Source organism: Scyliorhinus torazame, chromosome 1 (genome assembly GCF_047496885.1).
Source record: "Scyliorhinus torazame isolate Kashiwa2021f chromosome 1, sScyTor2.1, whole genome shotgun sequence".
NCBI lineage: Eukaryota > Metazoa > Chordata > Chondrichthyes > Carcharhiniformes > Scyliorhinidae > Scyliorhinus > Scyliorhinus torazame.
The window spans coordinates 340,146,367-340,168,578 of NC_092707.1; the positions used below are offsets into that span (position 1 = coordinate 340,146,367).

Here is a 22,212-nt window from a genome sequence, read left to right on the forward strand (position 1 = left end):
GGTCACCCAATAAAGTGGCGATTTGTTGCTACCACCAAGGGGCAAACCTTTATCCACACTCACCACTCTTCAATGCCCCTGCCTCATTGATACAGATCAGGATGAATACATCTTGATACTATCTGGCCAGAGAAAACATTCTAGCTCGAGACATTGGCTGTGTCTGTCTACATAGAATTGTGCCCACTGCCTGCCTCTTCCATCCCCGTCCCCGGGGAAGGGGGTTCGCCGGTCATTTCCTGTTAAATCCCATCTGGTGTAACAGTTTGGGAAGCAGAGCCCCCCCCCCCCCCCCCCCACGGCCTCTAGAGCGGGTGGGTACCAAGAGACCGTCCACTTGGCTGGCTTCGCTGTGTTACCCTTTTCCAGAAAGTCGGCGTTTCAAAGTCCAATACTGGGTCCGCCTGAGGTTAGAACGGGCAGGAATAATAATAATCTTTATTAGTATCACAAAGTCGGCTTACATTAACACTGCAATGAAGTTTCTGTGAAAAGCCCCTAGTCGCCACACTAGCAGAGCATACTAAAAGGATGGGAGCGTGGAGAGGGGAGCTCTTGGGTGGGTGGGGAGCCCTTGGGTGGGGGGAGTGGTTGGCGCGAGGACAGCGCGGAGGGCTTGAAGCTGCCTCTGGGCAGCCCTGTTAACGAATGCTGAGGAATCTTCCGTCGGTCGGACCCCCGCGTCATTCCATGGAGGCAACACGTGGTAAATGAGCCATTATAAAGGCCTCCTGGTAACAGCCCAGTTATCTGCTGGCAAGTCGCTCTCTAACACGCACACTGTACACCCTCTGTCTCTCTCTCAACCTGGGCTCTCAGACTAGGATGGAGCAGCAAAAGTAACGGTTCGCGGATGACTTGAGGCTCCTACTTGAGATTTAAAAAACTATATATATAAACTTTTGTTTTTCAATCTCTTGCCAGCCCCCCCCCCCCTCACTTTTTTTGGGGAAAAAAAGAAATCGAGCTTAAGCTTTTTGCCAAATTAATTGTTTTTTTATATATGCGGGTGTTTGTGTCAGATTCTCTCCTATTTTTGTAACTTCACCCCGGACTCCAGGCGAATCAGGAGAGTTCAGGAGCCCTGGTGGAATAAAGCTGCTGTTTTGACATCTTTATAACTGGAGACAGGCAAAGCCGCTGGAGAGACAGAGAAAGAGAGGGAGAGGGAAGTTTGGGAGAAGCTAAAAATATTTCCTCAGGACTGCGATGGAGTGAAGGTGTGTTTATCTTCGGCAGAAAGGCAACGTTAGCGCCCGGGACTGCAGCTGCAGCGAGACTTTGGCAAGTCACTGAATAGTGCACAGGACTTGGGAGTCGAGCTTAAACAATAGCAACAATAAACGTGCCTATCCTCTCTGTTTTATTTGTTGTTTTGTGGTTAAATATTTAACTTGTTTTGTTTTCGCCTGACGATCACGATCTGCAGCTGAATTTTTTCTCCCCCCCCCCCCCCCCCACTCCACTCTCTTCTCTCTCCAACTTTCCAGCTGCCCAGCTTTGAAAATGCACTACTCCATTTTCACTGTCTTCCTCACGCTGGATTTTGCCATGATCGCCGCTTGCCTGTCGACCTGCAACACCCTCGACATGGAGCAGTTCATGAAGAAGAGGATCGAGGCCATCCGAGGGCAGATCCTCAGCAAACTCAAACTCACCAACCCCCCGGAACATTACCCGGAGCCGGAGGAGGTCACCACCGAGGTGCTGGCGATTTACAACAGCACCAGGGATTTGCTTCTGGAGAAGGCGAACGAGAGGGCTGCCACTTGCGAACGGGAGAGGAGCGAAGAGGAGTACTACGCCAAAGAGGTTTACAAGATTGACACGAACCCACCGAACCATCCTGAAAGTAAGGCACGAGTGGTCATTTAAAGAGGTCGCGTCCCTTTTTGCCAGCTTACAGGAGGCTGTGATGTATTTATCAAGCGAAATCCTCCCTAAATCTGCTTATTCCAAATACCCCAGCCCAGTTTGGCTAAACCTGTATGATTGGCGAAGCTTCATTTAAAATAGCAGTCTGATAGTTGTAATACCCTACCTGTGTCAGCAAAAAGGGATGCGGTTCCTCTTTAAGGCTAAACCCCGTTTTGCATGCACCATCAAAAAAGTTCAGTGGACAGTTTATTCGCGCTGTTTTTTTATGTAATATGTTCTGTGCGGCATCTGAAATGCAGCTTTCGCTCATTTGCAGAGCGAAGTGACACGATTTGGGGGCAGGATGGGGGTGGATATACCAGCGGCATGTTTTGGTTTGGCTTTTTGTTTTGTCGCGGTGATTTTGGGGGTTAATGGGGGTCGCGACGGCCCGAGCCAGCGGTTAGACCGGTCCTGCACAGTATCCCGTGGCAATGGTGTCAAAAATATCCACCACACAACCCAGAACCTGCTGTCTTCAGTGGAAATGCTGAAATTCCAAGACAGGTGCTGTGTAAACAAACACGGCAGTCAGGCAAGGGGAGAAATATTCTGATCTCCAGCTACCATTTAACCCATTCCGTGCTGAGCTACTACTCCTAACCACTGCGGAGCTTTGGACACTCGCAGGGAACAGAATGTGTGCCCGGTGCATCCAACGCCCAATAGTGGAGGGATTAATACGTTTAAAATAAAAGCCCTGCCAGTTTTTTTTCCCAGATGAATTAAAATGACTTTTTAAAAAAACAATGCAAAAAAATCTCATAAACGAATAAGTACCATGGGGATGTATAAAATGTGATTTGTAAAGATCTGCTCCATCCTGAGGTTATCGTGGGGCCACTCAGGGAAGCGCCCGCTCGACACTTAAACTGTGGGATCTTCCCTGTGTCTTTCCTTTAGACTGCACTTCGAACGGTTTTTTGTGGAGATTGTTGTGCCAAACAGCACATATTAAGATGCAATGTCGCATTTTGGACGGGTGTCGAGGCTGGGGGCCGCTCTCACGGTGCAGAACTGGGAGCCCACGGTGACAAGCGTTTGAACACTTGAGGGGTCAGTCCAGCCCGAGTGGTGTGTTCAGTCCAGACCACAGGTCCTCATATCAAAGTCCCTCCCTTTCCCTCCCCTCCTGTCCCAATGGCGTGCAAGCCGTTATTTCTGTACGGAGCACGTGTCCGTTCAGTCAGTCTGTAGCAGGTTAACTGGGCAGAAACGCCCAGCCTCGCAATCCTTGGTGTACGGTTTCACATACAGTGCTATCCTTGGCCCTTACAAAAATACCGTCAGACTCCAGCTTGGGCTGCGCGCCAACAATCATCACACACCAGGAATGGGTCAAAAGCAGAGCTGCGAGATATCGGTTATGATATCAGAGCAATTGTAGAAATTTACAACAACAACAAAAAAGGACAAGTTTCCTTGCTTGTGTTTATTGACCTGAAGCCACTTGTGCTGGTTTGAGGGCAGGGACCGGAGATCTTACGTTTTCTATCCTTCACTGAGAGTCAAATCTCCAGATTGCATCTTCTTCGGTTTTTCCTTCATCAAAAGCTTTGCTAACCAGCCAGAAATGACCGTGGTTTGACTCGATGAAATATCTGTGCTTACAAAGTATACATTGTCCCAATAGTTGTTGCGTTACGAACATGAACGCAACCGAGAGCGATGGTGATTGGAATAGATTTCTCTTCAACTAGAAGCCTAGGCCATGCATTGACACAAATCCCCAGTAATATTCTTGTAATCGTCTGGGAAGCAAAGTTTCAATCCGTTGCAAATCCGCGTGTTGTGAACTACTTCACTCTAAAGCACACACATAGCATTTCCTAATGTCAGCTTGCTGCCCGATGAATATTTTCAGAGCCAGTATTATGGGGAGAGGAAATCTGATCGTTAAGAATGAAAATGTTTGCGTCTTTATGACGTGTGTATGGAATTAATGTTGGAATTATTAAAATATAATGACCGGGGGGGGAGGGGGGTGCTGGGCAGAATGAAATCGCGCGTTCTTGGCTGGAAGGGAAGTCTTTTGGAGCGGCGTGAGGTCCTGCGAAGCGTTTTATAGATGCGGGTCTTTTCCTACATGCCTGCATAATTTGACGCGAATGGTGCTAAACTCTGAACAGCTTGCTCTGAATTACATGTTCTGTGTTCCTGGTTCAAATCTCCAGAGCCCAGATTAACGGCCTCTGCCTCTAAGGCTGGTGTTAACCCTTGATGCAAACTCTGTGTCTGCACATAAACGACAACTTCCAGCCACTAAACTGCCGCCTATGCTTTGCAGTAACTATGTGTGTGTGGTTATAAACTCCAGTGATGCAGTTTTCAGATGCTAGCAGGACAATGCAGACTCCAAATCCAAACCTAGGGGCTCTCTATTCCGTCCACCCGGCTCCTGCTACAACCCCCTCTGATCTTGGTGTTCTCTGAGGTGAGTTCCATTGATCTGAATGAACAACTTTCAACCACTAGGATGCGGGGGCGTCAGTAACGTCGTTGGTGTTCAGGAACACCCAGATGTACATCAGTATTACAGGGGTGGGGGGGTCATCCAACTTTGCAACAATTTCAGGAGCATGAAATGATGGTTCAGATGTTTAAAGATGATCGAGAGATCAGTCCAACAAGGGGAAATGTGAAATGTCACCGTCTCTCCTACTGTGGGATGCCCAAACACACCAGCTCCCCCCAACATTAGAAGCAGCCAGCTGCTGCTGAGCGCTTCCTTTCCCCCAGCTGAAGGGCCAAGCCAGCTTGGGCTGCTCCAGAACTCGACCTTCGTGAGCCACACATTTGGGAAGTTTGTTTTTACAAGTGTTTACTTCTCCCCATCATTGGCCACGACCATAAACTGAATTTGGCATCAATCAGGTCCTGGACACTGCTCCCTTTTGCTTGCATTAGTTGCAGTGCACGAAGAAGCGCTCTGAGGATACATTTCAACACATTTTTCTTTCTTATTTTTTGAAAAAAAACCAAATTATTTCCAGACTGTATTCCAGCTTTGAGGCTTCCCTCTCCTGAGCCTCTTCAGGGTGGCATTTTATATCAGTTGGCACTGCCACAAGTCAGTTAGGGATTCCCAGGAAACTTGATTGCAGTTTAAAATGCTGCATTTGTTTCAGAAACAGTGATTTCGCCACTTCCCAGGGAATATGCAATCAACTGGTTCACTTCCCTGAAATATTAGAATTTCCTGGACTGCATTTACCCAAATCTTACGTCAAAACCGATACCAGAGTTTAGGAACCAGCAAATAACCAATGCAAATAAATGCAACGCTACCAATAGACGAGTAGATTTGGGAGCAGAAGGCCATTTGGTCCATCAGTCTGCTCCACCATTCAATGAGATCATAGAATCCTGAAGTGCCGAAGGAGGCCATTTGGCCCATCGGGTCATCACCAACCCTCCAAAACAGCACCCTGCACAGATTCACTCCCCCATCCACCATGTTGTATGCCTGCAACCTACCTGCTCATCAAGGTTTAACATGGCCAATCCACCTATCTTACATATCTTTCGACTGTGGGAGGAAACCGGAGCACCCGGATCAAGCCCACGCAGACACAGGGAGAACGTGCAAACTTTACACATTCATCGAAGACCATAATTGAACTCGGGTTCCTGGCACTGTGAGGCAGCAGTGCTAATCACCGTGCCACCCCCCCTCCCCACCCCCCGCCCCCCAAGTTCAAGAGTAACAAATCCTATCAGCCCAACACCACTGCTATTTGAATTTAGGTCAGTCATAGAATAGAATTATAGAATCTGCACCAACCCTCTGAAAGAGCATCCTACCAAGGCCAAACTCCACACAGACAGTCACCCAAGGCCGCAATCAAACCCAGGTCCCTGGTGCTGTGAGGCAGCAGTGCTAACCACTGTGATACCCGATTATGACTGATCTGAAATGATAATCCTCGACTCCACTTTCCCACCTTATCCCCAGAACCCTCAATTCCTTTGCTGATTGTAGATAGGACAATAAATGGTTATCTCCTGCCATGTGTCATGTGAGAGTACCTTTAAGAAATGGGTGTTTATAAATGGGTGTGTATATAAATATCTATAGTGAGACTACCTTTAAGAACTGGGTGTTTATAAATGGGTGTGTATATAAATATCTGCAGTGAGAGTACCTTTAAGAAATGGGTGTTTACTACTGCAGTGATGTCAGAGTGTGGGTGGAGCTGGGCTGTCTGTCCACTTTTTACTTTTGTTTTAGGCTGTTTGCTGTAGGGTGTGTTTTAGTTTCGTTTTCAGTGTTGGAGCTGAAGCCAGACAGAGCAGGTGCACTGTTGATCTCTCTGCCATGAAAATACTATCTCTTGATCATTTGGTGAATTCAGAATTATAAATGTTTTCAGTAATGAACGTAAACCTGATGTGCTTCTGTTAAACGGTGTTTCTTCTTTCTTCCGGATGTTGTTTGGGAAGTTATTAAGGATTACTTAGTGTTGTATTCTTTGGGGGTTGTATTTGAATTGATGGTTGCTAAGATGTTCACTGTATGTTTCAAAAAGGTTAACTTGAGTTCATAGAATAAACATTGTTTTGCTTTAAAAATTACTTTTCCATTTCTGCTGTACCACACCTGTAGAATGGGCCGTGTGCTCCCCATACCACAACCTATTAAAAGTTGTGGGTCAGGTGAACTCCATGATACACTTTGGGGTTCTCTAAACCCTGGCCCATAACACATGCTTCCTCATTCTCAGAGCCTTTTATTCTTACCTTTTCCTCTGTCGCTTCTACTATTGTGAAGAACATGGGTATGCTCATTGGGAAGATGTTTCCACCTGCGTAGCCTGGAAATAGAGCAAACATAGAACATACAGTGCAGAAGGAGGCCATTTGGCCCATAGAGTCTGCACCGACCCACTTAAGCCCTCACTTCCACCCTATCCCCGTAACCCAATAACGCCTCCTAACCGTTTTGGACACTAAGGGCAATTTATCATGGCCAATCCACATAGCCTGCACATCTTTGGACTGTGGGAGGAAACCGGAACACCCGGAGGAAACCCACGCAGACACGGGGAGAACATGCAGACTCCGCACAGACAGTGACCCAGCGGGGAATCAAACCTGAGACACTGGTGCTGTGAAGCCACAGTGCTAACCACTATGCTACCGTGCTGCCCTAAATGCATGGGGAAGGGGTGGGGGCAACATATTTCAGGTGGACTGCGACTGACAGCACTTTGGTTAAGTATAATGCACCACTCAATAAAATAATTTTCTAAATCATGAAGAAAATCATTTCAATACTCTATGACTTCCATTTATGCTAAACACAGGTGCATTTGAGCAGTGCCTGACCCTCAAAAGTGGCTCATTAATCTACTCCCATGCATTTTGCTTTCGCAAAAATCAAGCAAGCACAAGAGCCCTTTGGAGGCTGCTGAGGAGGTTTACCTGAATGATTGCAGGGATGAGGGATATTAGCTCCAAGGTTTGGTTGGAGAGACTGTCGTTGTTTTCCTTGGAACAAGGGGGATTGAGGGGACATCTGATAGAGGTGCACAAAGTTACGACACATTTGAATAAAGCAGACAAAGCAAGCTTGTTTCGATTAGCTAGCGGGGCAAGAACTAAGGAAACACAGATTTTGAAGCCTACTTGTGACAATAAGCGATTATGATTATTATTATTAAGGTTTTGGGCAAATGATGCAGGGAGCAACGTGAAGAAGGATTTGTGTTTCTGCAGTATCTGGAAATCAGCCTATGTGGGGGGTGGAAGCAGAGATAATCAATCATTTAAAAATAAAATTGGGCTTGAGGGAAATAAATTTGCAGGCAAAGATAGAACAGAGTAATAAGGCTGACTGGATTCATCTATATAGAGCCAGTATGGATTAGTTGGGCTGAATGGCAACCTTCTATGCCATTCTAACTCAAAGGACTTAATATCTGCGCTGATCTTTTGCGTGGGGCGGTGGGGGGTTGCGGGGGGGGGGGGGGGGGGGTGTTGGTGGTGTGGACCTATGTAAAGAAGCAGCTGAGGGTTTTGGTGGCTATAGCTCTGAACTCTGAAGCGGTACAAATAATTGAGGCATTTTGCGCATTGCAATGTATCAGTGTTCAACCGGCGCTAATCAGCTATGCATACGTTTTCTTGGGAAACGTTGACACATCTCCAATCTTACAGTATAATTTCACTGAAACTTTCCAGGAAATTCCAGGCCATCATTCCGTCTTGTGAGCTTTTTCCCAACTAATTTTCCTCGCACTTGTTTTCTCTTTATTGGGCCAGGAGGGGTTTTTGTTTCAGCATTTTTGCTCAGCAGTTGTGCTCAGCCGTTTCCAGCTGCTGGTCGATTTTGCACAAGATTGGGAACATTCCCCGTTCCATGGGTACTGCGAGAGAAAGCCTCGTAATTTATCATCTATTTGTAATCACCAGACAAACAATGCCAAATCATTCCTCACACTTTAAAAAAAATTAAAATGCTAGTGTATTGTGCTTCTTATTTAAGATATCATTCCTGTAACTCTGGTATAAATTCCTAAAATGCCGCTGGATTGTGGTTTTGACAGAAGGATTGGTGAAATATCCTAAAACCCTGGTACAATTCCCAGAATCTCATGTGATAAAAACAGAATATGACTGCAGGCTTTGCAGACAAATCATCCCAGTTATAAATGGACAAAGTGCCGAATTCAAATTTCAAAAATATAGATAAAACCTCACAGAATCCCACAAAATAAAAATAAAATTTGACCCCATCCAATCACAATAAATAAATGGCCCAGCCCGCAACTGGGCCATTTATTGAACAAGAGCTGGTCTTACCATTGAATGCAATTTTCAATGTAGCCGCACACAATTGTGGGATCGGCATGGCCTTCTCTTCCAACTTTCTTTGTTAAAAAAGGGCAGTACAACACGGTTGACAGGAATGGTAAAGACATTTGCTGGCTGTGGAAGCGGGCTTAGATCCAATCCACGAATGCCGTGTTATTGAATAATTTGATTATATTGCAGTGGTTATATGGATCAACCCAGTCAGCCTTATTCCTCTGTTCTGTCCTTGCTTTAGGAAGAAAAGCATAGAAACAGATGATGTTTCTGATTGTTGCTGGCTGTTATGAAAATAAGCAACTACTATCCTTGGATTTATAGATTTTACACATCATCCCAAAAACTGATAGAAATCCCAAACTTCACTTCAGTGACAAAGTAACTAAAAGATAAATGGATTTAGCATCAGGGAACAGGACCAAGCACTCCAAATAAAGCATATTTCTTCCCAAGGAATTCCGATAAGAAAAGAAAAAATGGTTGCACTCTAAGATAATTAAATAGTTGTCTGAAATATTTTATGGTCCTGACACTAAAACTTTTATCTGACTGGAAGGTTGGAATTGCCCGTTCAGTCCCTTTCTCTTCAGAATGTAAGTTGTGCACAAGTGGATAGCACTGTGGCTTCACAGCGCCAGGGTCCCAGGTTCGAATCCCCGCTGGGTCACTGTCTGTGCGGAGTCTGCACGCTCTCCCCGTGTCTGCGTGGGTTTCCTCCAAAGGCATGCAGGTTAGGTAGATTGGCCATGATAAATTGTCCTTAGTGACCAAAAAGGTTAGGAGGGGTTATTGGGTTACGGGGACAGGATGGAAGTGAGGGTTTAAGTGGGTAGGTGCAGACTCGATGGGCCGAATGGCCTCCTTCTGCACTGTATGTTCTATGTTGTGTCTGTGTTTTAAAAGTGTTCAAGTGGTCTGTCGCAACTCCTGGGCACTTTATTACCTTAGCATTGAGTTCTAATCTGACGAGAAAGTGGACACTTGTGCATGTGCAGAGATACACATGCACAATGCTCCTTCCTGTTGGCTAGATTATGTTTTCATGCCACTCACAGTCCAATATATAAGTTGAGTATTGCTGGCTGCATTTCAGTTTAAAGTCTTTTGGTTTTTTTAAAATATATTTATTAAACTTTTTTAACACAATTTTTCTCCCTTACAAACAATAGCCCCTCATAACAAAAAAAAACAAGAAATCGCGCAGAGCAAGATATATACATGGCAAAATGATATATTTACACAGCTTTGTACACTGGCCCTCACCCGTGCGTGCCAGTTTCCCCAACCATTCATGTTATCTCTTGCTCATCCACCCTCCCAGGCAGTCCCCCCTTTCACCCCCCCTCCCCCCCCCCTCCCAGGATGACCCCTCCACCGCCCCCCCCCCCCCACAAGGTTGCTGCTGCTGCTGACCGACCCTTCTCTAACGCTCTGCGAGATAGTCTAGGAACGGTTGCCACCGCCTGTAGAACCCCTGCGCAGACCCTCTCAAGGCAAATTTAATCCTCTCCAGCTTTATGAACCCAGCCATATCATTTATCCAGGCCTCCAGGCTGGGGGGCTTCGCCTCCTTCCACATTAGAAAGATCCTTCGCCGGGCTACTAGGGACGCAAAGGCCAGAATGCCGGCCTCTTTCGCCTCCTGCACTCCCGGTTCGTCCACTACTCCAAATATTGCTAGCCCCCAGCTTGGCTTGGCTTGACCATTTCAGTTTAAAGTTATGGATCTTAGACAGTAGGACAGTGTAACTGAAGGCTTGCTGAAGGAAGGATTAATACATGTTTCGATGTACAGTTCCACAAAAGTCATTTCAAAATATACTTTTTTTGCCAAGTGAATTTGGAAAGGCCAGTGGCTCGAAATGAAAAGATTTCTATTCAGGGAGATTATTAATCATCGACGAATTTATCATGTGCTGTTACTGATGCGCCAATGTAGTTTATGTAACATCATCCTGACATTTCCACGTTTTTGTCAATAAGAAGGTCATCTTGGATAAGCTAGCTCCAGGCAGAAACAAATATCTACCTAAGAATACCTCTACATATTACATCACCGACAACATCGGTCAGCTTTAGGGGCATTGTCAGACCCAAAACTAGGGGTCTCCCATTTAAGACGGAGAAGAAATGTGTTCTCTCAGAAGACCATGAATCCTGCGAACACTCTTTGTCAGAGAGCGGTGGAGGCAGGGTCAATGAATATTTTTAAGGCAAGAGTTGATAGATTCTTGACTAACAAGGGAGTCAAAGGTTATCAGGGGTAGGTGGAATGCGGAGTTGATGCTAGAATCAGATCGGCCACGTTCTTATTGAATGGCGGAGAAGGCCCGAGGGGCCTACTCTTGCTCCTAATTCCTATCTTCGTAGGTATATTCTAGGGAATCTTTCCATTGCATTCAATCTGAGATTCAGTGGAAAAGTATTTGGACAGATATTAAAAATACAGAAGCACTGGAAAACTTTGAGGCGGTTGGAACGTTCACTGCTAATAGATGCTATCCTTGCCCAATGAGCCTGTACTGAAACAATACTAAAAGTGCAGAACAAAATAGGCAAATGTACATTGATGTGCTGGTAGCAATTACACATGGGAGAGTGCTCTTCACTCAGTAATGATGTGCTTCAGTTTCTGCATAAAACAAGTCTGAATCGCAGTAAAGTGTAATCATTCACATTCAGTAATCGACAAGGACCAAATGCCTCATTTCCTTTCAGTCTTTCGATCATTACCAGCAGTCAGATGCTGTGTGCAATGCTGCCTGCATGGATATTGTGGATATCGGACTACCTCAACTTGATGATAGTACAACCGGGTGTAGCTCTCTGTTATAATGTTATTCCATTGATGGTCGCATGTCTGCCCCAAACCCGACCCTCTTTTGTTCCTTAGAAAGACAGCTTCAATGTTATCTTCCCACACTCCCACCCTTACCAAGAGGATTCCAGAGTGCTTCTCTAGTACAGAAGTTTTGATGTCCCCATTAACTTGCTTCAGAATGACCTTGCTTCCACCTTCATTGCTTTAATCCCTACAAGGTCCTGGCCGCAGTCTCTCACACCCACTTTTCAGAATGAAGCCTCTGCCAATCTGCAGCCTTTAGCCCTCAGAGACTCTTGGTCTGAGCGCTAGCTATGCTTCCTCCATCTTTGGTAAGTTTTTTAGCAAAGGCTTGTCTGTATGGAAAAAAAAAGACTAACTTAAAAAGACTTACAGATTGGTGGGTTCACTATGGCACAACAGGTATGCAATTCTCTACAGAGTGAGTTATATTTTTAACTGAGTGAAGAAGAGTAGGAGCAGTGCAGTAGTCAGACATCTTTCCCACAGTAAGGAGGGAAAGATGAAAGAGGGGATCATATCCAGCTAATGTTGCACACTTACTATTATGACAGGTCAAGTGGCATTGCTAGAGGTTGGGAGGAGGCCTCTTGTGCATCCTCTGGTCGGTATGGAACATGAGGAAACTGGGAAAAAATGGAAAGTGAAGCAACGCACATTAGATTAGATAAAAATAGGAAAGTACTTTGGATCATGTTCCTCATTCACCACCAAACTGATCAGTTCATTTCAAATAAAATGATTGAACTATGGCATCACATCAACAGTTTGGGTTTCTAGTTTTTATTTCATATTTTAAAACATGGCATTTAATGTGTATTTTAGGCTTCTCTGTGCTTTCCATTTTTCCTTCATTAAGAAAGGTTACCTATGAAGGAAGACTAATAATGTAGAACATTCCCAAATGGCCAGTTTCAATGTAATCTGACAATGGGAATAAACATTTGTCTGTATTACTATTGAAATAAGTGAAATGACATGTTTTTATCTCCAAGAAAACATTATTTAATTAACATGACTATAATATATTTAGCAGACAAATATATGACAGAGCTCTTTCTAACCTCCCCCCTTAATTTTTATGTTTATTCTGTGTTATCGAAATAAAGAATAATTTCACCATTTTTCTTTCAGGGAGGATTGTCATCAGGTCTTACTGGTTAAAATTAAATGAGGCAACCTTACTTACAATGTGTCTAAGCATGTCTGTGAAGCAGATTTAATTTTAAGTGAATATATAGAGACAGTGGATGGGATTCTCCAAACCCCAGCCTCATGTATCTCAGCCGGTCCCGTTCGCTGGCGGCAGGATTCTATCTTCCTGCCTCTTGCCAATGGGAATTCCCATTGTGACCACCCCACACTGCCAGGAAACCGGAAGGCGGGGGTGCACTGTCGGCAGGAAAAGTGAATTGCAAAAACCGGAGAATTAGAACATAGAACATAGAAAAATACAGCACAGAACAGGCCCTTCGGCCCACGATGTTGTGCCGAACCTTTGTCCTAGATTAATCATAGATTATCATTGAATTTACAGTGCAGAAGGAGGCCATTCGGCCCTTTGAGTCTGCACCAGCTCTTGGAAAAAGCACCCTACCCAAACTCAACACTTCCACCCAACACCAAGGGCAATTTGGACATTAAGGGCAATTTATCATTGGCCAATTCACCTAACCCGCACATCTTTGGACTGTGGGAGGAAACCGGAGCACCCGGAGGAAACCCACGCAGACACGGGGAGGACGTGCAGACTCCGCACAGACAGTGACCCAAGCCGGAATCGAACCTGGGTCCCTGGAGCTGTGAAGCAATTGTGCTATCCACAATGCTACCGTGCTGCCCTTGAGAACAAATAAATCTTCACTATCATTTTACTGTAATCCATGTACCTATCCAACAGCTGCTTGAAGGTCCCTAATGTTTCCGACTCAACTACTTCCACAGGCAGTGCATTCCATGCCCCCACTACTCTCTGGGTAAAGAACCTACCTCTGATATCCCTCCTATATCTTCCACCTTTCACCTTAAATTGATGTCCCCTTGTAATGGTTTGTTCCACCCGGGGAAAAAGTCTCTGACTGTCTACTCTATCTATTCCCCTGATCATCTTATAAACCTCTATCAAGTCGCCCCTCATCCTTCTCCGTTCTAATGAAAAAAGGCCTAGCACCCTCAACCTTTCCTCGTAAGACCTACTGTCCATTCCAGGCAACATTCTGGTAAATCTTCTTTGCACCTTTTCCAAAGCTTCCACATCCTTCCTAAAATGAGGCGACCAGAATTGTACACAGTACTCCAAATGTGGCCTTACCAAAGTTTTGTACAGCTGCATCATCACCTCACGGCTCTTAAATTCAATCCCTCTGTTAATGAACGCGAGCACACCATAGGCCTTCTTCACAGCTCTATCCACTTGAGTGGCAACTTTCAAAGATGTATGAACATAGACCCCAAGATCTCTCTGCTCCTCCACATTGCCAAGAACTCTACCGTTAACCCTGTATTCCGCATTCATATTTGTCCTTCCAAAATGGACAACCTCACACTTTTCAGGGTTAAACTCCATCTGCCACTTCTCAGCCCAGCTCTGCATCCTATCTATGTCTCTTTGCAGCCGACAACAGCCCTCTTTACTATCCACAACTCCACCAATCTTCGTATCGTCTGCAAATTTACTGACTCACCCTTCAACTCCCTCATCCAAGTCATTAATGAAAATCACTAACAGCAGAGGACCCAGAACTGATCCCTGCGGTACACCACTGGTAACTGGGATCCAGGCTGAATATTTGCCATCCACCACCACTCTCTGACTTCTATCGGTTAGCCAGTTCGTTATCCAACTGGCCAAATTTCCCACTATCCCATGCCTCCTTACTTTCTGCATAAGCCTACCATGGGAAACTTTATCAAATGCCTTACTAAAATCCATGTACACTACATCCACTGCTTTACCTTCATCCACATGCTTGGTCACCTCCTCAAAGAATTCAATAAGATTTGTAAGGCAAGACCTATCCCTCACAAATCCGTGCTGACTATCCCTAATCAAGCAGTGACTTTCCAGATGCTCAGAAATCCTATCCTTCAGTACCCTTTCCATTACTTTGCCTACCACCGAAGTAAGACTAACTGGCCTGTAATTCCCAGGGTTATCCCTAGTCCCTTTTTTGAACAGGGGCACGACATTCGCCACTCTCCAATCCCCTGGCACCACCCCTGTTGACAGTGAGGACGAAAAGATCATTGCCAACGGCTCTGCAATTTCATCTCTTGCTTCCCATAGAATCCTTGGATATATCCCGTCAGGCCCGGGGGACTTGTCTATCCTCAAGTTTTTCAAAATGCCCAACACATCTTCCTTCCTAACAAGTATTTCCTCGAGCTTACCAATCTGTTTCACACTGTCCTCTCCAACAATATCGCCCCTCTCATTTGTAAATACAGAAGAAAAGTACTCGTTCAAGACCTCTCCTATCTCTTCAGACTCAATACACAATCTCCCGCTACTGTCCTTGATCGGACCTACCCTCGCTCTAGTCATTCTCATATTTCTCACATATGTGTAAAAGGCCTTGGGGTTTTCCTTGATCCTACCCGCCAAAGATTGTTCATGCCCTCTCTTAGCTCTCCTAATCCCTTTCTTCAGTTCCCTCCTGGCTATCTTGTATCCCTCCAATGCCCTGTCTGAACCTTGTTTCCTCAGCCTTACATAAGTCACCTTTTTCCTCTTAACAAGACATTCAACCTCTCTTGTCAACCATGGTTCCCTCACTCGACCATCTCTTCCCTGCCTGACAGGGACATACATATCAAGGACACGTAGCACCTGTTCCTTGAACAAGTTCCACATTTCACTTGTGTCCTTCCCTGCCAGCCTATGTTCCCAACTTATGCACTTCAATTCTTGTCTGACAACATCGTATTTACCCTTCCCCCAATTGTAAACCTTGCCCTGTTACACGTACCTATCCCTCTCCATTACTAAAGTGAAAGTCACAGAATTGTGGTCACTATCTCCAAAATGCTCCCCCACTAACAAATCTATCACTTGCCCTGGCTCATTACCCATTACTAAATCCAATATTGCCCCTCCTCTGGTCGGACAATCTACATACTGTGTTAGAAAAGCTTCCTGGACACACTGCACAAACACCACCCCATCCAAACTATTTGATCTAAAGAGTTTCCACTCAATATTTGGGAAGTTAAAGTCGCCCATGACTACTACCCTATGACTTCTGCACCTTTCCAAAATCTGTTTCCCAATCTGTTCCTCCACATCTCTGCTACTATTGGGGGGCCTATAGAAAACTCCTAACAAGGTGACTGCTCCTTTCCTATTTCTGACTTCAACCCATACTACCTCAATAGGGTGATACTCCTCGAACTGCCTTTCTGCAGCTGTTATACTATCTCTAATTAATAATGCCACCCCCCACCTCTTTTACCACCCTCCCTAATCTTATTGAAACATCTATAACCAGGGACCTCCAACAACCATTTCTGCCCCTCTTCTATCCAAGTTTCCGTGATGGCCACCACATCGTAGTCCCAAGTACCGATCCATGCCTTAAGTTCACCCACCTTATTCCTATCCGGTTTTATAATCTAAGCGAGTGTTAGTGTGATAAGAATGTGTATTTAATGCTCCCTTTCGCGTGCTTGTTCCTTTTTTTATCAGTATAGGTTCTTCACTCATCACGATGATGAATGTTAATATTAATGAATGGAACATTTTTCATGTCTGTCACAAAAGGGCAAGAATTTTCCTGCGGCCTTCAGGCTGAGATATGGGTCAGAAGCCTGCACCGTATGTGAAGCAGTCACTCACTGTGATTTTCCCCAGAGCAGTCAATTAGTGGCCAGAGGGTGGGCTCACTTTCCAAATAAGGATGCTGGACAGGCTCCTGAAACTGGAGGACCAATCTGCCTCTGTACTCCAGCCTGAAATCAGCAGAATGGAAGGTAAGTGAGGTAGAGGACACTTCAAAATGGAGACAGCCACTCTTCAACACATTTTTTCTGGTAGCCTTCTGTCTCATAAGATTATGGTTTGTGCTGCAGTGGGGAGCTCTGTGTTAAACATCGCCTGGTGTGGCTCAGGATGTTACCAAACCACCATCTCAATGTTGAGCCTTCGCGTTCCATGTCGATCACAACTGCCTTGTGCATGCCATCGACCACGCATAAGTCATCTGTCAATCCTGTGGACATGGCCCTGACGTCCTCAGGAGCCCCTCTCAGACCTGGCAGTCTCTGTTGTATTCGCTGTAGGGACAGTGGACTGTGAAGGTGCATGATGCACTGGCTTCTGTTTTCTCTGGGCCATATCATCAGCGAGTTGAGCTTCTTGTTTCTGCTCACCTCTTCCAATACCCTTCCAAACAGTCAGCCTCCAGAGGTCACAGCCATCAGCGACTGTCTCCCAGATGTCAGAAATAATGTCCACTATCTTCACTGACTGCAAAAGACAGTTGGCGAGATGGGTGAAATAGTACCTTGAGCTGTACCCCAGGGAGAACCCTGTCAATGAGGAAACTCTAGACATTATAGAAGACCTGCCTGTCATGATAGTGCTGGATATTGAACCCGCAGTGGAGAGGCTTAGCCCACTTACAGGTGGAGTTTTGGATACCCTAGAGATCATGACCCAGTGGCCGGTTCACCTAACAGAAGGTTTTTAGTTTATGGCTGCCGTTCATCAAATGAATGAGGCTCAGCCAGTGCAGTCGCCCTGGACTTAGGAATGAGTGTGGGCTGATGGAATTAGCACTTTCCAGGGCCTCTACTTGGTGACCTTGTCCTGCCAACAGATGTTGAGGCATCTGAGACAGTGAAGGTGGAAACTGTTCAGCCTTTTCCCCTGCTGTTGTCCAGCTCTCAACACTGTAGAAAAGGGCACTGAAGGTGAGGGCTTGGTAGACTCACGTTTGCTGTTCTCAGTCAGGATGCTGTTGTTCCACATCTCTTACTCAGCTCGGACATAACAGCTGCAACTTTTGCAATCTGCATGTTGATTTCAGCACCATGCGACAGATTGCTGGTGATTGTGGAAGGGAGATATGTGAAGCTATCAACAACATCCAGCGTCACATTGTCAATGCTGATAGATGACAGTATGGCAACATCCTGTATAATTACATTTGTCTTCCTAATGCCGATGGTCAAGTTGAACTCTTTACAGGTGTGAGAGAGTCTGTCCAACTTCTTACATCAGGCAGGAGATACAGAAGTCTGAGAACACGCACAAATAGACTCAAAAACAGCTTCTTCCCCGCTGTTACCAGACTCCTAAACAACCCTCTTATGGACTGACCTCATTAACACTACACCCCTGTATGCTTCATCCGATGCCGGTGCTTATGTAATTACATTGTGTACCTTCCCTTGCCCTATTATGTATTTTCTTTTATTTCCTTTTCTTTTCATGTACTTAATGATCTGTTGAGCTGCTCACAGAAAAATACATTTCACTGTACCTCGGTACACGTGACAATAAACAAATCCAATCCAATCCAATCCAATTTGTTGTTAATGTGTTCCTGGGTATGAAATGCTAGTGCAGCCTTATCAGCATGGATCAGCTCTCTGATGTATGCTGATGTCTAGGCTCTCAGGAAGGCAAGGCTGAACAATATTCTGTCAGTTCTGCTATGTAACGTGAAGGCATATGACAGCAGCAAAGAGATGAATATGCCAAAGAGTGTCTGTGCCAGAACACAACCCTCTTTGATCCAACAGCGGATCTCAAAAGATTCTGTTGTTGTCCTACCATATCTGCCCTTCTCCATCATGTTGTTATGGAAAGAGGAGACCACATTGAGCAGCTTCACCAGGCAGCCAGTTTTCTCCAGCAGCTTAAATAAACTGTGTCTGCTCACATAGTCGAATGTCTTGGTGAGATCGAAGAAGGCAATTTTTGAGGTCTCCTTTGTTCACGGCAGTTCATTTGCAGTTGCCGAACTGAGAAAATCATGCCATTGTTGATCTTCCCGTTCTGAAACTACACTGGGATTGAGGATAGATACATTCAACCAGGATCTACAGTCTGACAAGGGAAAAATGAGCCAATACCTTTCCCATGATACTCAGCATGCTTGAATAGTTGTTAAAATCACTGTGGTCACCCTTGTTCTTGTATATAGTCAAAATCTTTGCATTGCACATATCCTGTGGCACAACTCCCTCCCTCGAACAGAGACATTTGTGCAAATGCTACAGGAATGTCAGTTTCCAATACTTGATGAGCTCAGGCAGTTAAAGCATTAACACCTGGAGCTTAGTCCATGGCAAGCGAGTCAATGACTTTGCTAAGCTAGGCAGCTGTGGGTTCAATATTCAGCTCTGTCATCATGAGCATCTTTCTATGGTATCTCGAGCTTCCTCATAGACAGCGTTGTCTCTAGAGTGCAACTCAAGGTAATGTTTCACCCATCTCTCCAACTGTTTATTGCAGTCAGCGATGGCCTCCCCTACCTTTGTTTTCAATAGAGCTGTTTTTCTTTGTTGGTAGACCTGTTGTCTGTTTGATCCCTTCATACATGCCCCGAGCACTCCATGTGTTGATGGACATCTGGATATTCTGGCAAAGTTGTAACCAGTAGTCATTGGCGTACGGCCTAGCAGTCTGTTGGATTTGACTTCAAGCGGCTTAGTGCATTCAGAGTCCCTCTTGCAATTAATAAGAGTGGACCGCCTGGCTTCAATGACAGGTTCCACAACAGTGACTTCAGCCTCGAACCAGTCAGCACTTTTCCTCCCTTGCTTCTTACATGTTGAGCGTGCAGTATTGTAGGTGCCTCAAAGTATGTTCCATTTTGCTTCAGCACTCTGTGGGAATGCTGGAGAGCACCTGTTCAACCTAGAGAAGGAACAGTTGTTTTTTATCTGGGTAGGAAGTATGGCTGACGTTGATATAAGGACAGCATTTCAGCTGTGAATGAAAAAACTCAAAGTTTGCATTCTAGCGCTGGTGCACACCAGGGAGTGATCTGCATCATAGTCAGCAATGTGGTAGCTGTATGTGTTCTGGATGTTCTTTAGAGAGTCACGTCTGGTGATGATCAGTTCCAACTAGTGCCAATGCCCTGATCTTGGATGTCTTCAGGACACCTTCTGATATGGTTTGTTCTGAAAGAAGGCATTAGTTACACAAATCTCATGGTAGCAGGAAAGCACAAGCACTCTCTGCCCATTCTCATTTATCTTTCCCAAGCCATGATGTATGAGGCAGGAGGGCTATGCCTCATAGTTCATGACCACTCTTGTGCTGAAATCACTTAGCAGCTGAAGATGTTCTGAGCTAGGGATTCTGTTGATAGCAGTCTTATAGATCTGCGCTTCTGCACTGGAGTATAGTGTAAGAGCAGAGATAGTCATATGGTTAACTGGCTCTGGTTGAGCCATTTGTCGAGGATAATAGGTTTCTTACAGAGAAGTCTACACCTTGCTCACGAGGTTCCTCTGAGCTCTCCCCCTGACAGATGTCCGAGTAATGATTTTCTCCTGTAGGGAGGCTGTGTCAATGTTCAGCCTACCAAGCTTCATGTTGATCCCAGCTGTCCTGTGTGCATTATCGACCAGCTGCACTTCATCTGTTAATCGTGCACGCAAGGTCCTGACGTTCCAGCTTGCCAAAGAATTGGCATCTTCTTTCTTTTTGTTTGTTTGCCTGGTGTAATGGATTCCGTCCGCCTGTTGTGCAGAGACTTGACATTCCAAGCACCCAGTGAAGCAGATGGACTGTGGCAGCTCCGTAATGTTCTCGTCAAGATTGCCTATCCTAAGGTGGACATTGGCTGACCAGTGGAATACGATGTTCCCTCTTACTATTGGAGACCCTGTAGCACCTGGTTTTATGCCAATGGATTTGGGTTTATCATTCGTAGCTGCTGTCTCCCATGTTGTGTTAACATTCAGCAACGGAACTGGAGTGTCCTCTCTCAGACACAAACCTGTGTAATATGTGTTTTCTTTTCCCCTCCATGGGTCTCAGTTTTCTTTTTTTAAATTAAATTTAGAGTACCCAATTCATTTTCAACTTAAGGGGCAATTTAGCATGGCCAATCCACCTACCCTGCACATCTTTGGGTTGTGGGGGTGAAACCCAACCAAACACGGGGAGAATGTGCAAACTCCACACGGACAGTGACCCAGAGCCAGGATCGAACCTGGGACCTCAGCGCCGTGAGGCAGCTAACCACTGCGCCACCGTGCTGCTCCTAAACCTGTGTAATATGGAGACCTTGGGCTGCCTGGATGCCTGGGGGCCCTTCTCGATCTTCCTGCTTGAGCCCAAAGATACGCAAGACACTATGTTTGGCACTGGTTTGATTGCAGGAGTTGCCGGAAAGATGGGCATTTTTTATATTTGAACTAAAAAATGGCTTTTGAAGCTTGGCCACCTCTGTGAGAGATGGTGGGGAGTCCTTCCATAGGCCGGACTGCGGCTGCTGCTTTACCCAGGCAGGCAGAGAGGGCCTTTGGGTCTGTCTGGAATGCTGCCTCCAGCAGTCGCCTGCTTTTGTCTGTAAGTTAGACTGGACTATCCACTGCCTGGAGGCCAGTTGAAAAATCAGCATGCAGGTGGCTCTGTTGCCAACCACAACCACCCTCCCGTTACCATCCCCCACCTCCACTGCCACCGCCACCTATTCACCTTTGTGAAAATCCTGGGGGAAGGATGGAGCTGAAGAACTGGCACCCATGTCAGCAGCACTATCTTTGATGCCCACAGGCCTCTGATCCCAGGTTCCAACCAGGTGTCAGTTCGGAGCATTCAGAAGCCAGGTACAGCATGGTTAGATGGAGAGTGAAGCTGTTTCTGCTCTGGCCTAATGAGGCACTTTAGGTCCACCATTTAGGTCATCTGAATTGAACCATTGATACATTATTTTGATTACCCACATCCAACATCCTGAGGCCTCTCTACATAGGATTGTGAATATGTGCTAATTAGTATTGGGCAGTTTTGTGCTGGCAATTTTCATGCTAGGAACTGTTTTAACAGCGGCAACATTTTTGACAATCCACCAGTATACAGGAGCTAATGGTATAAAATGGTTCCAGAGACCAGGAAGTTCGTTGGAGCTGTTCTTGTGTTTCAAAGAACAAAGAACAATACAGCAGAGGAACAGGGCCTTCGGCCCTCCAAGCCTGTACCAGGCATGAGACCTCAGCACTTCCTAGTGCTGTATCCCTCTATACCGATCCTATCCATGTGTTTGTCAAGGTGCCTTTTGAACGCTGCGAATGTATCTTCTTCCACAACCTTCCCTGGCAGCGCGTTCCAGGCACTCACCACCCTCTGTGTAAAAACCCTGCCTCGTACATGTCCTCTAAACTTTGCCCACGGACCTTAAATCTATGCCCCCTAGTGACTGACCCCTCCACCCTGGGAAAGAGTGCCTGCCCATCCACTCTATCCATGCCCCTCATAATCTTGTAGACATCTATCAGGTCACCCCTCAGCCTCCGTCGTTCCAATGAAAACAGTCCAAGTCTATTCAGCCTCTCCGCAGAGCTAACACCTTCCAGACCAGACAACATCCTGAAACCTCCTCTGCACTCTCTCCAAAGCCTCCACAACCTTCCATAGATTTTTTTTCCAGAAATGTGGCGTACGTCCCGTTATGCCA

General features: G+C 45.7%; 1 protein-coding gene across 1 annotated transcript in view; it reads left to right on the forward strand.

Annotated features, from left to right (window-relative positions):
* The first annotated feature begins 626 nt into the window (after positions 1–626).
* tgfb2 (transforming growth factor, beta 2) overlaps positions 627–22,212 on the forward strand; it is a 121,948-nt gene continuing 100,362 nt past the window's right edge. The window contains exon 1 of the mRNA XM_072509352.1: positions 627–1,852. Coding sequence (XP_072365453.1) covers positions 1,507–1,852 — 346 coding nt within the window. The 5' untranslated portion in view covers positions 627–1,506. The remainder of the gene's footprint in view (positions 1,853–22,212) is intronic.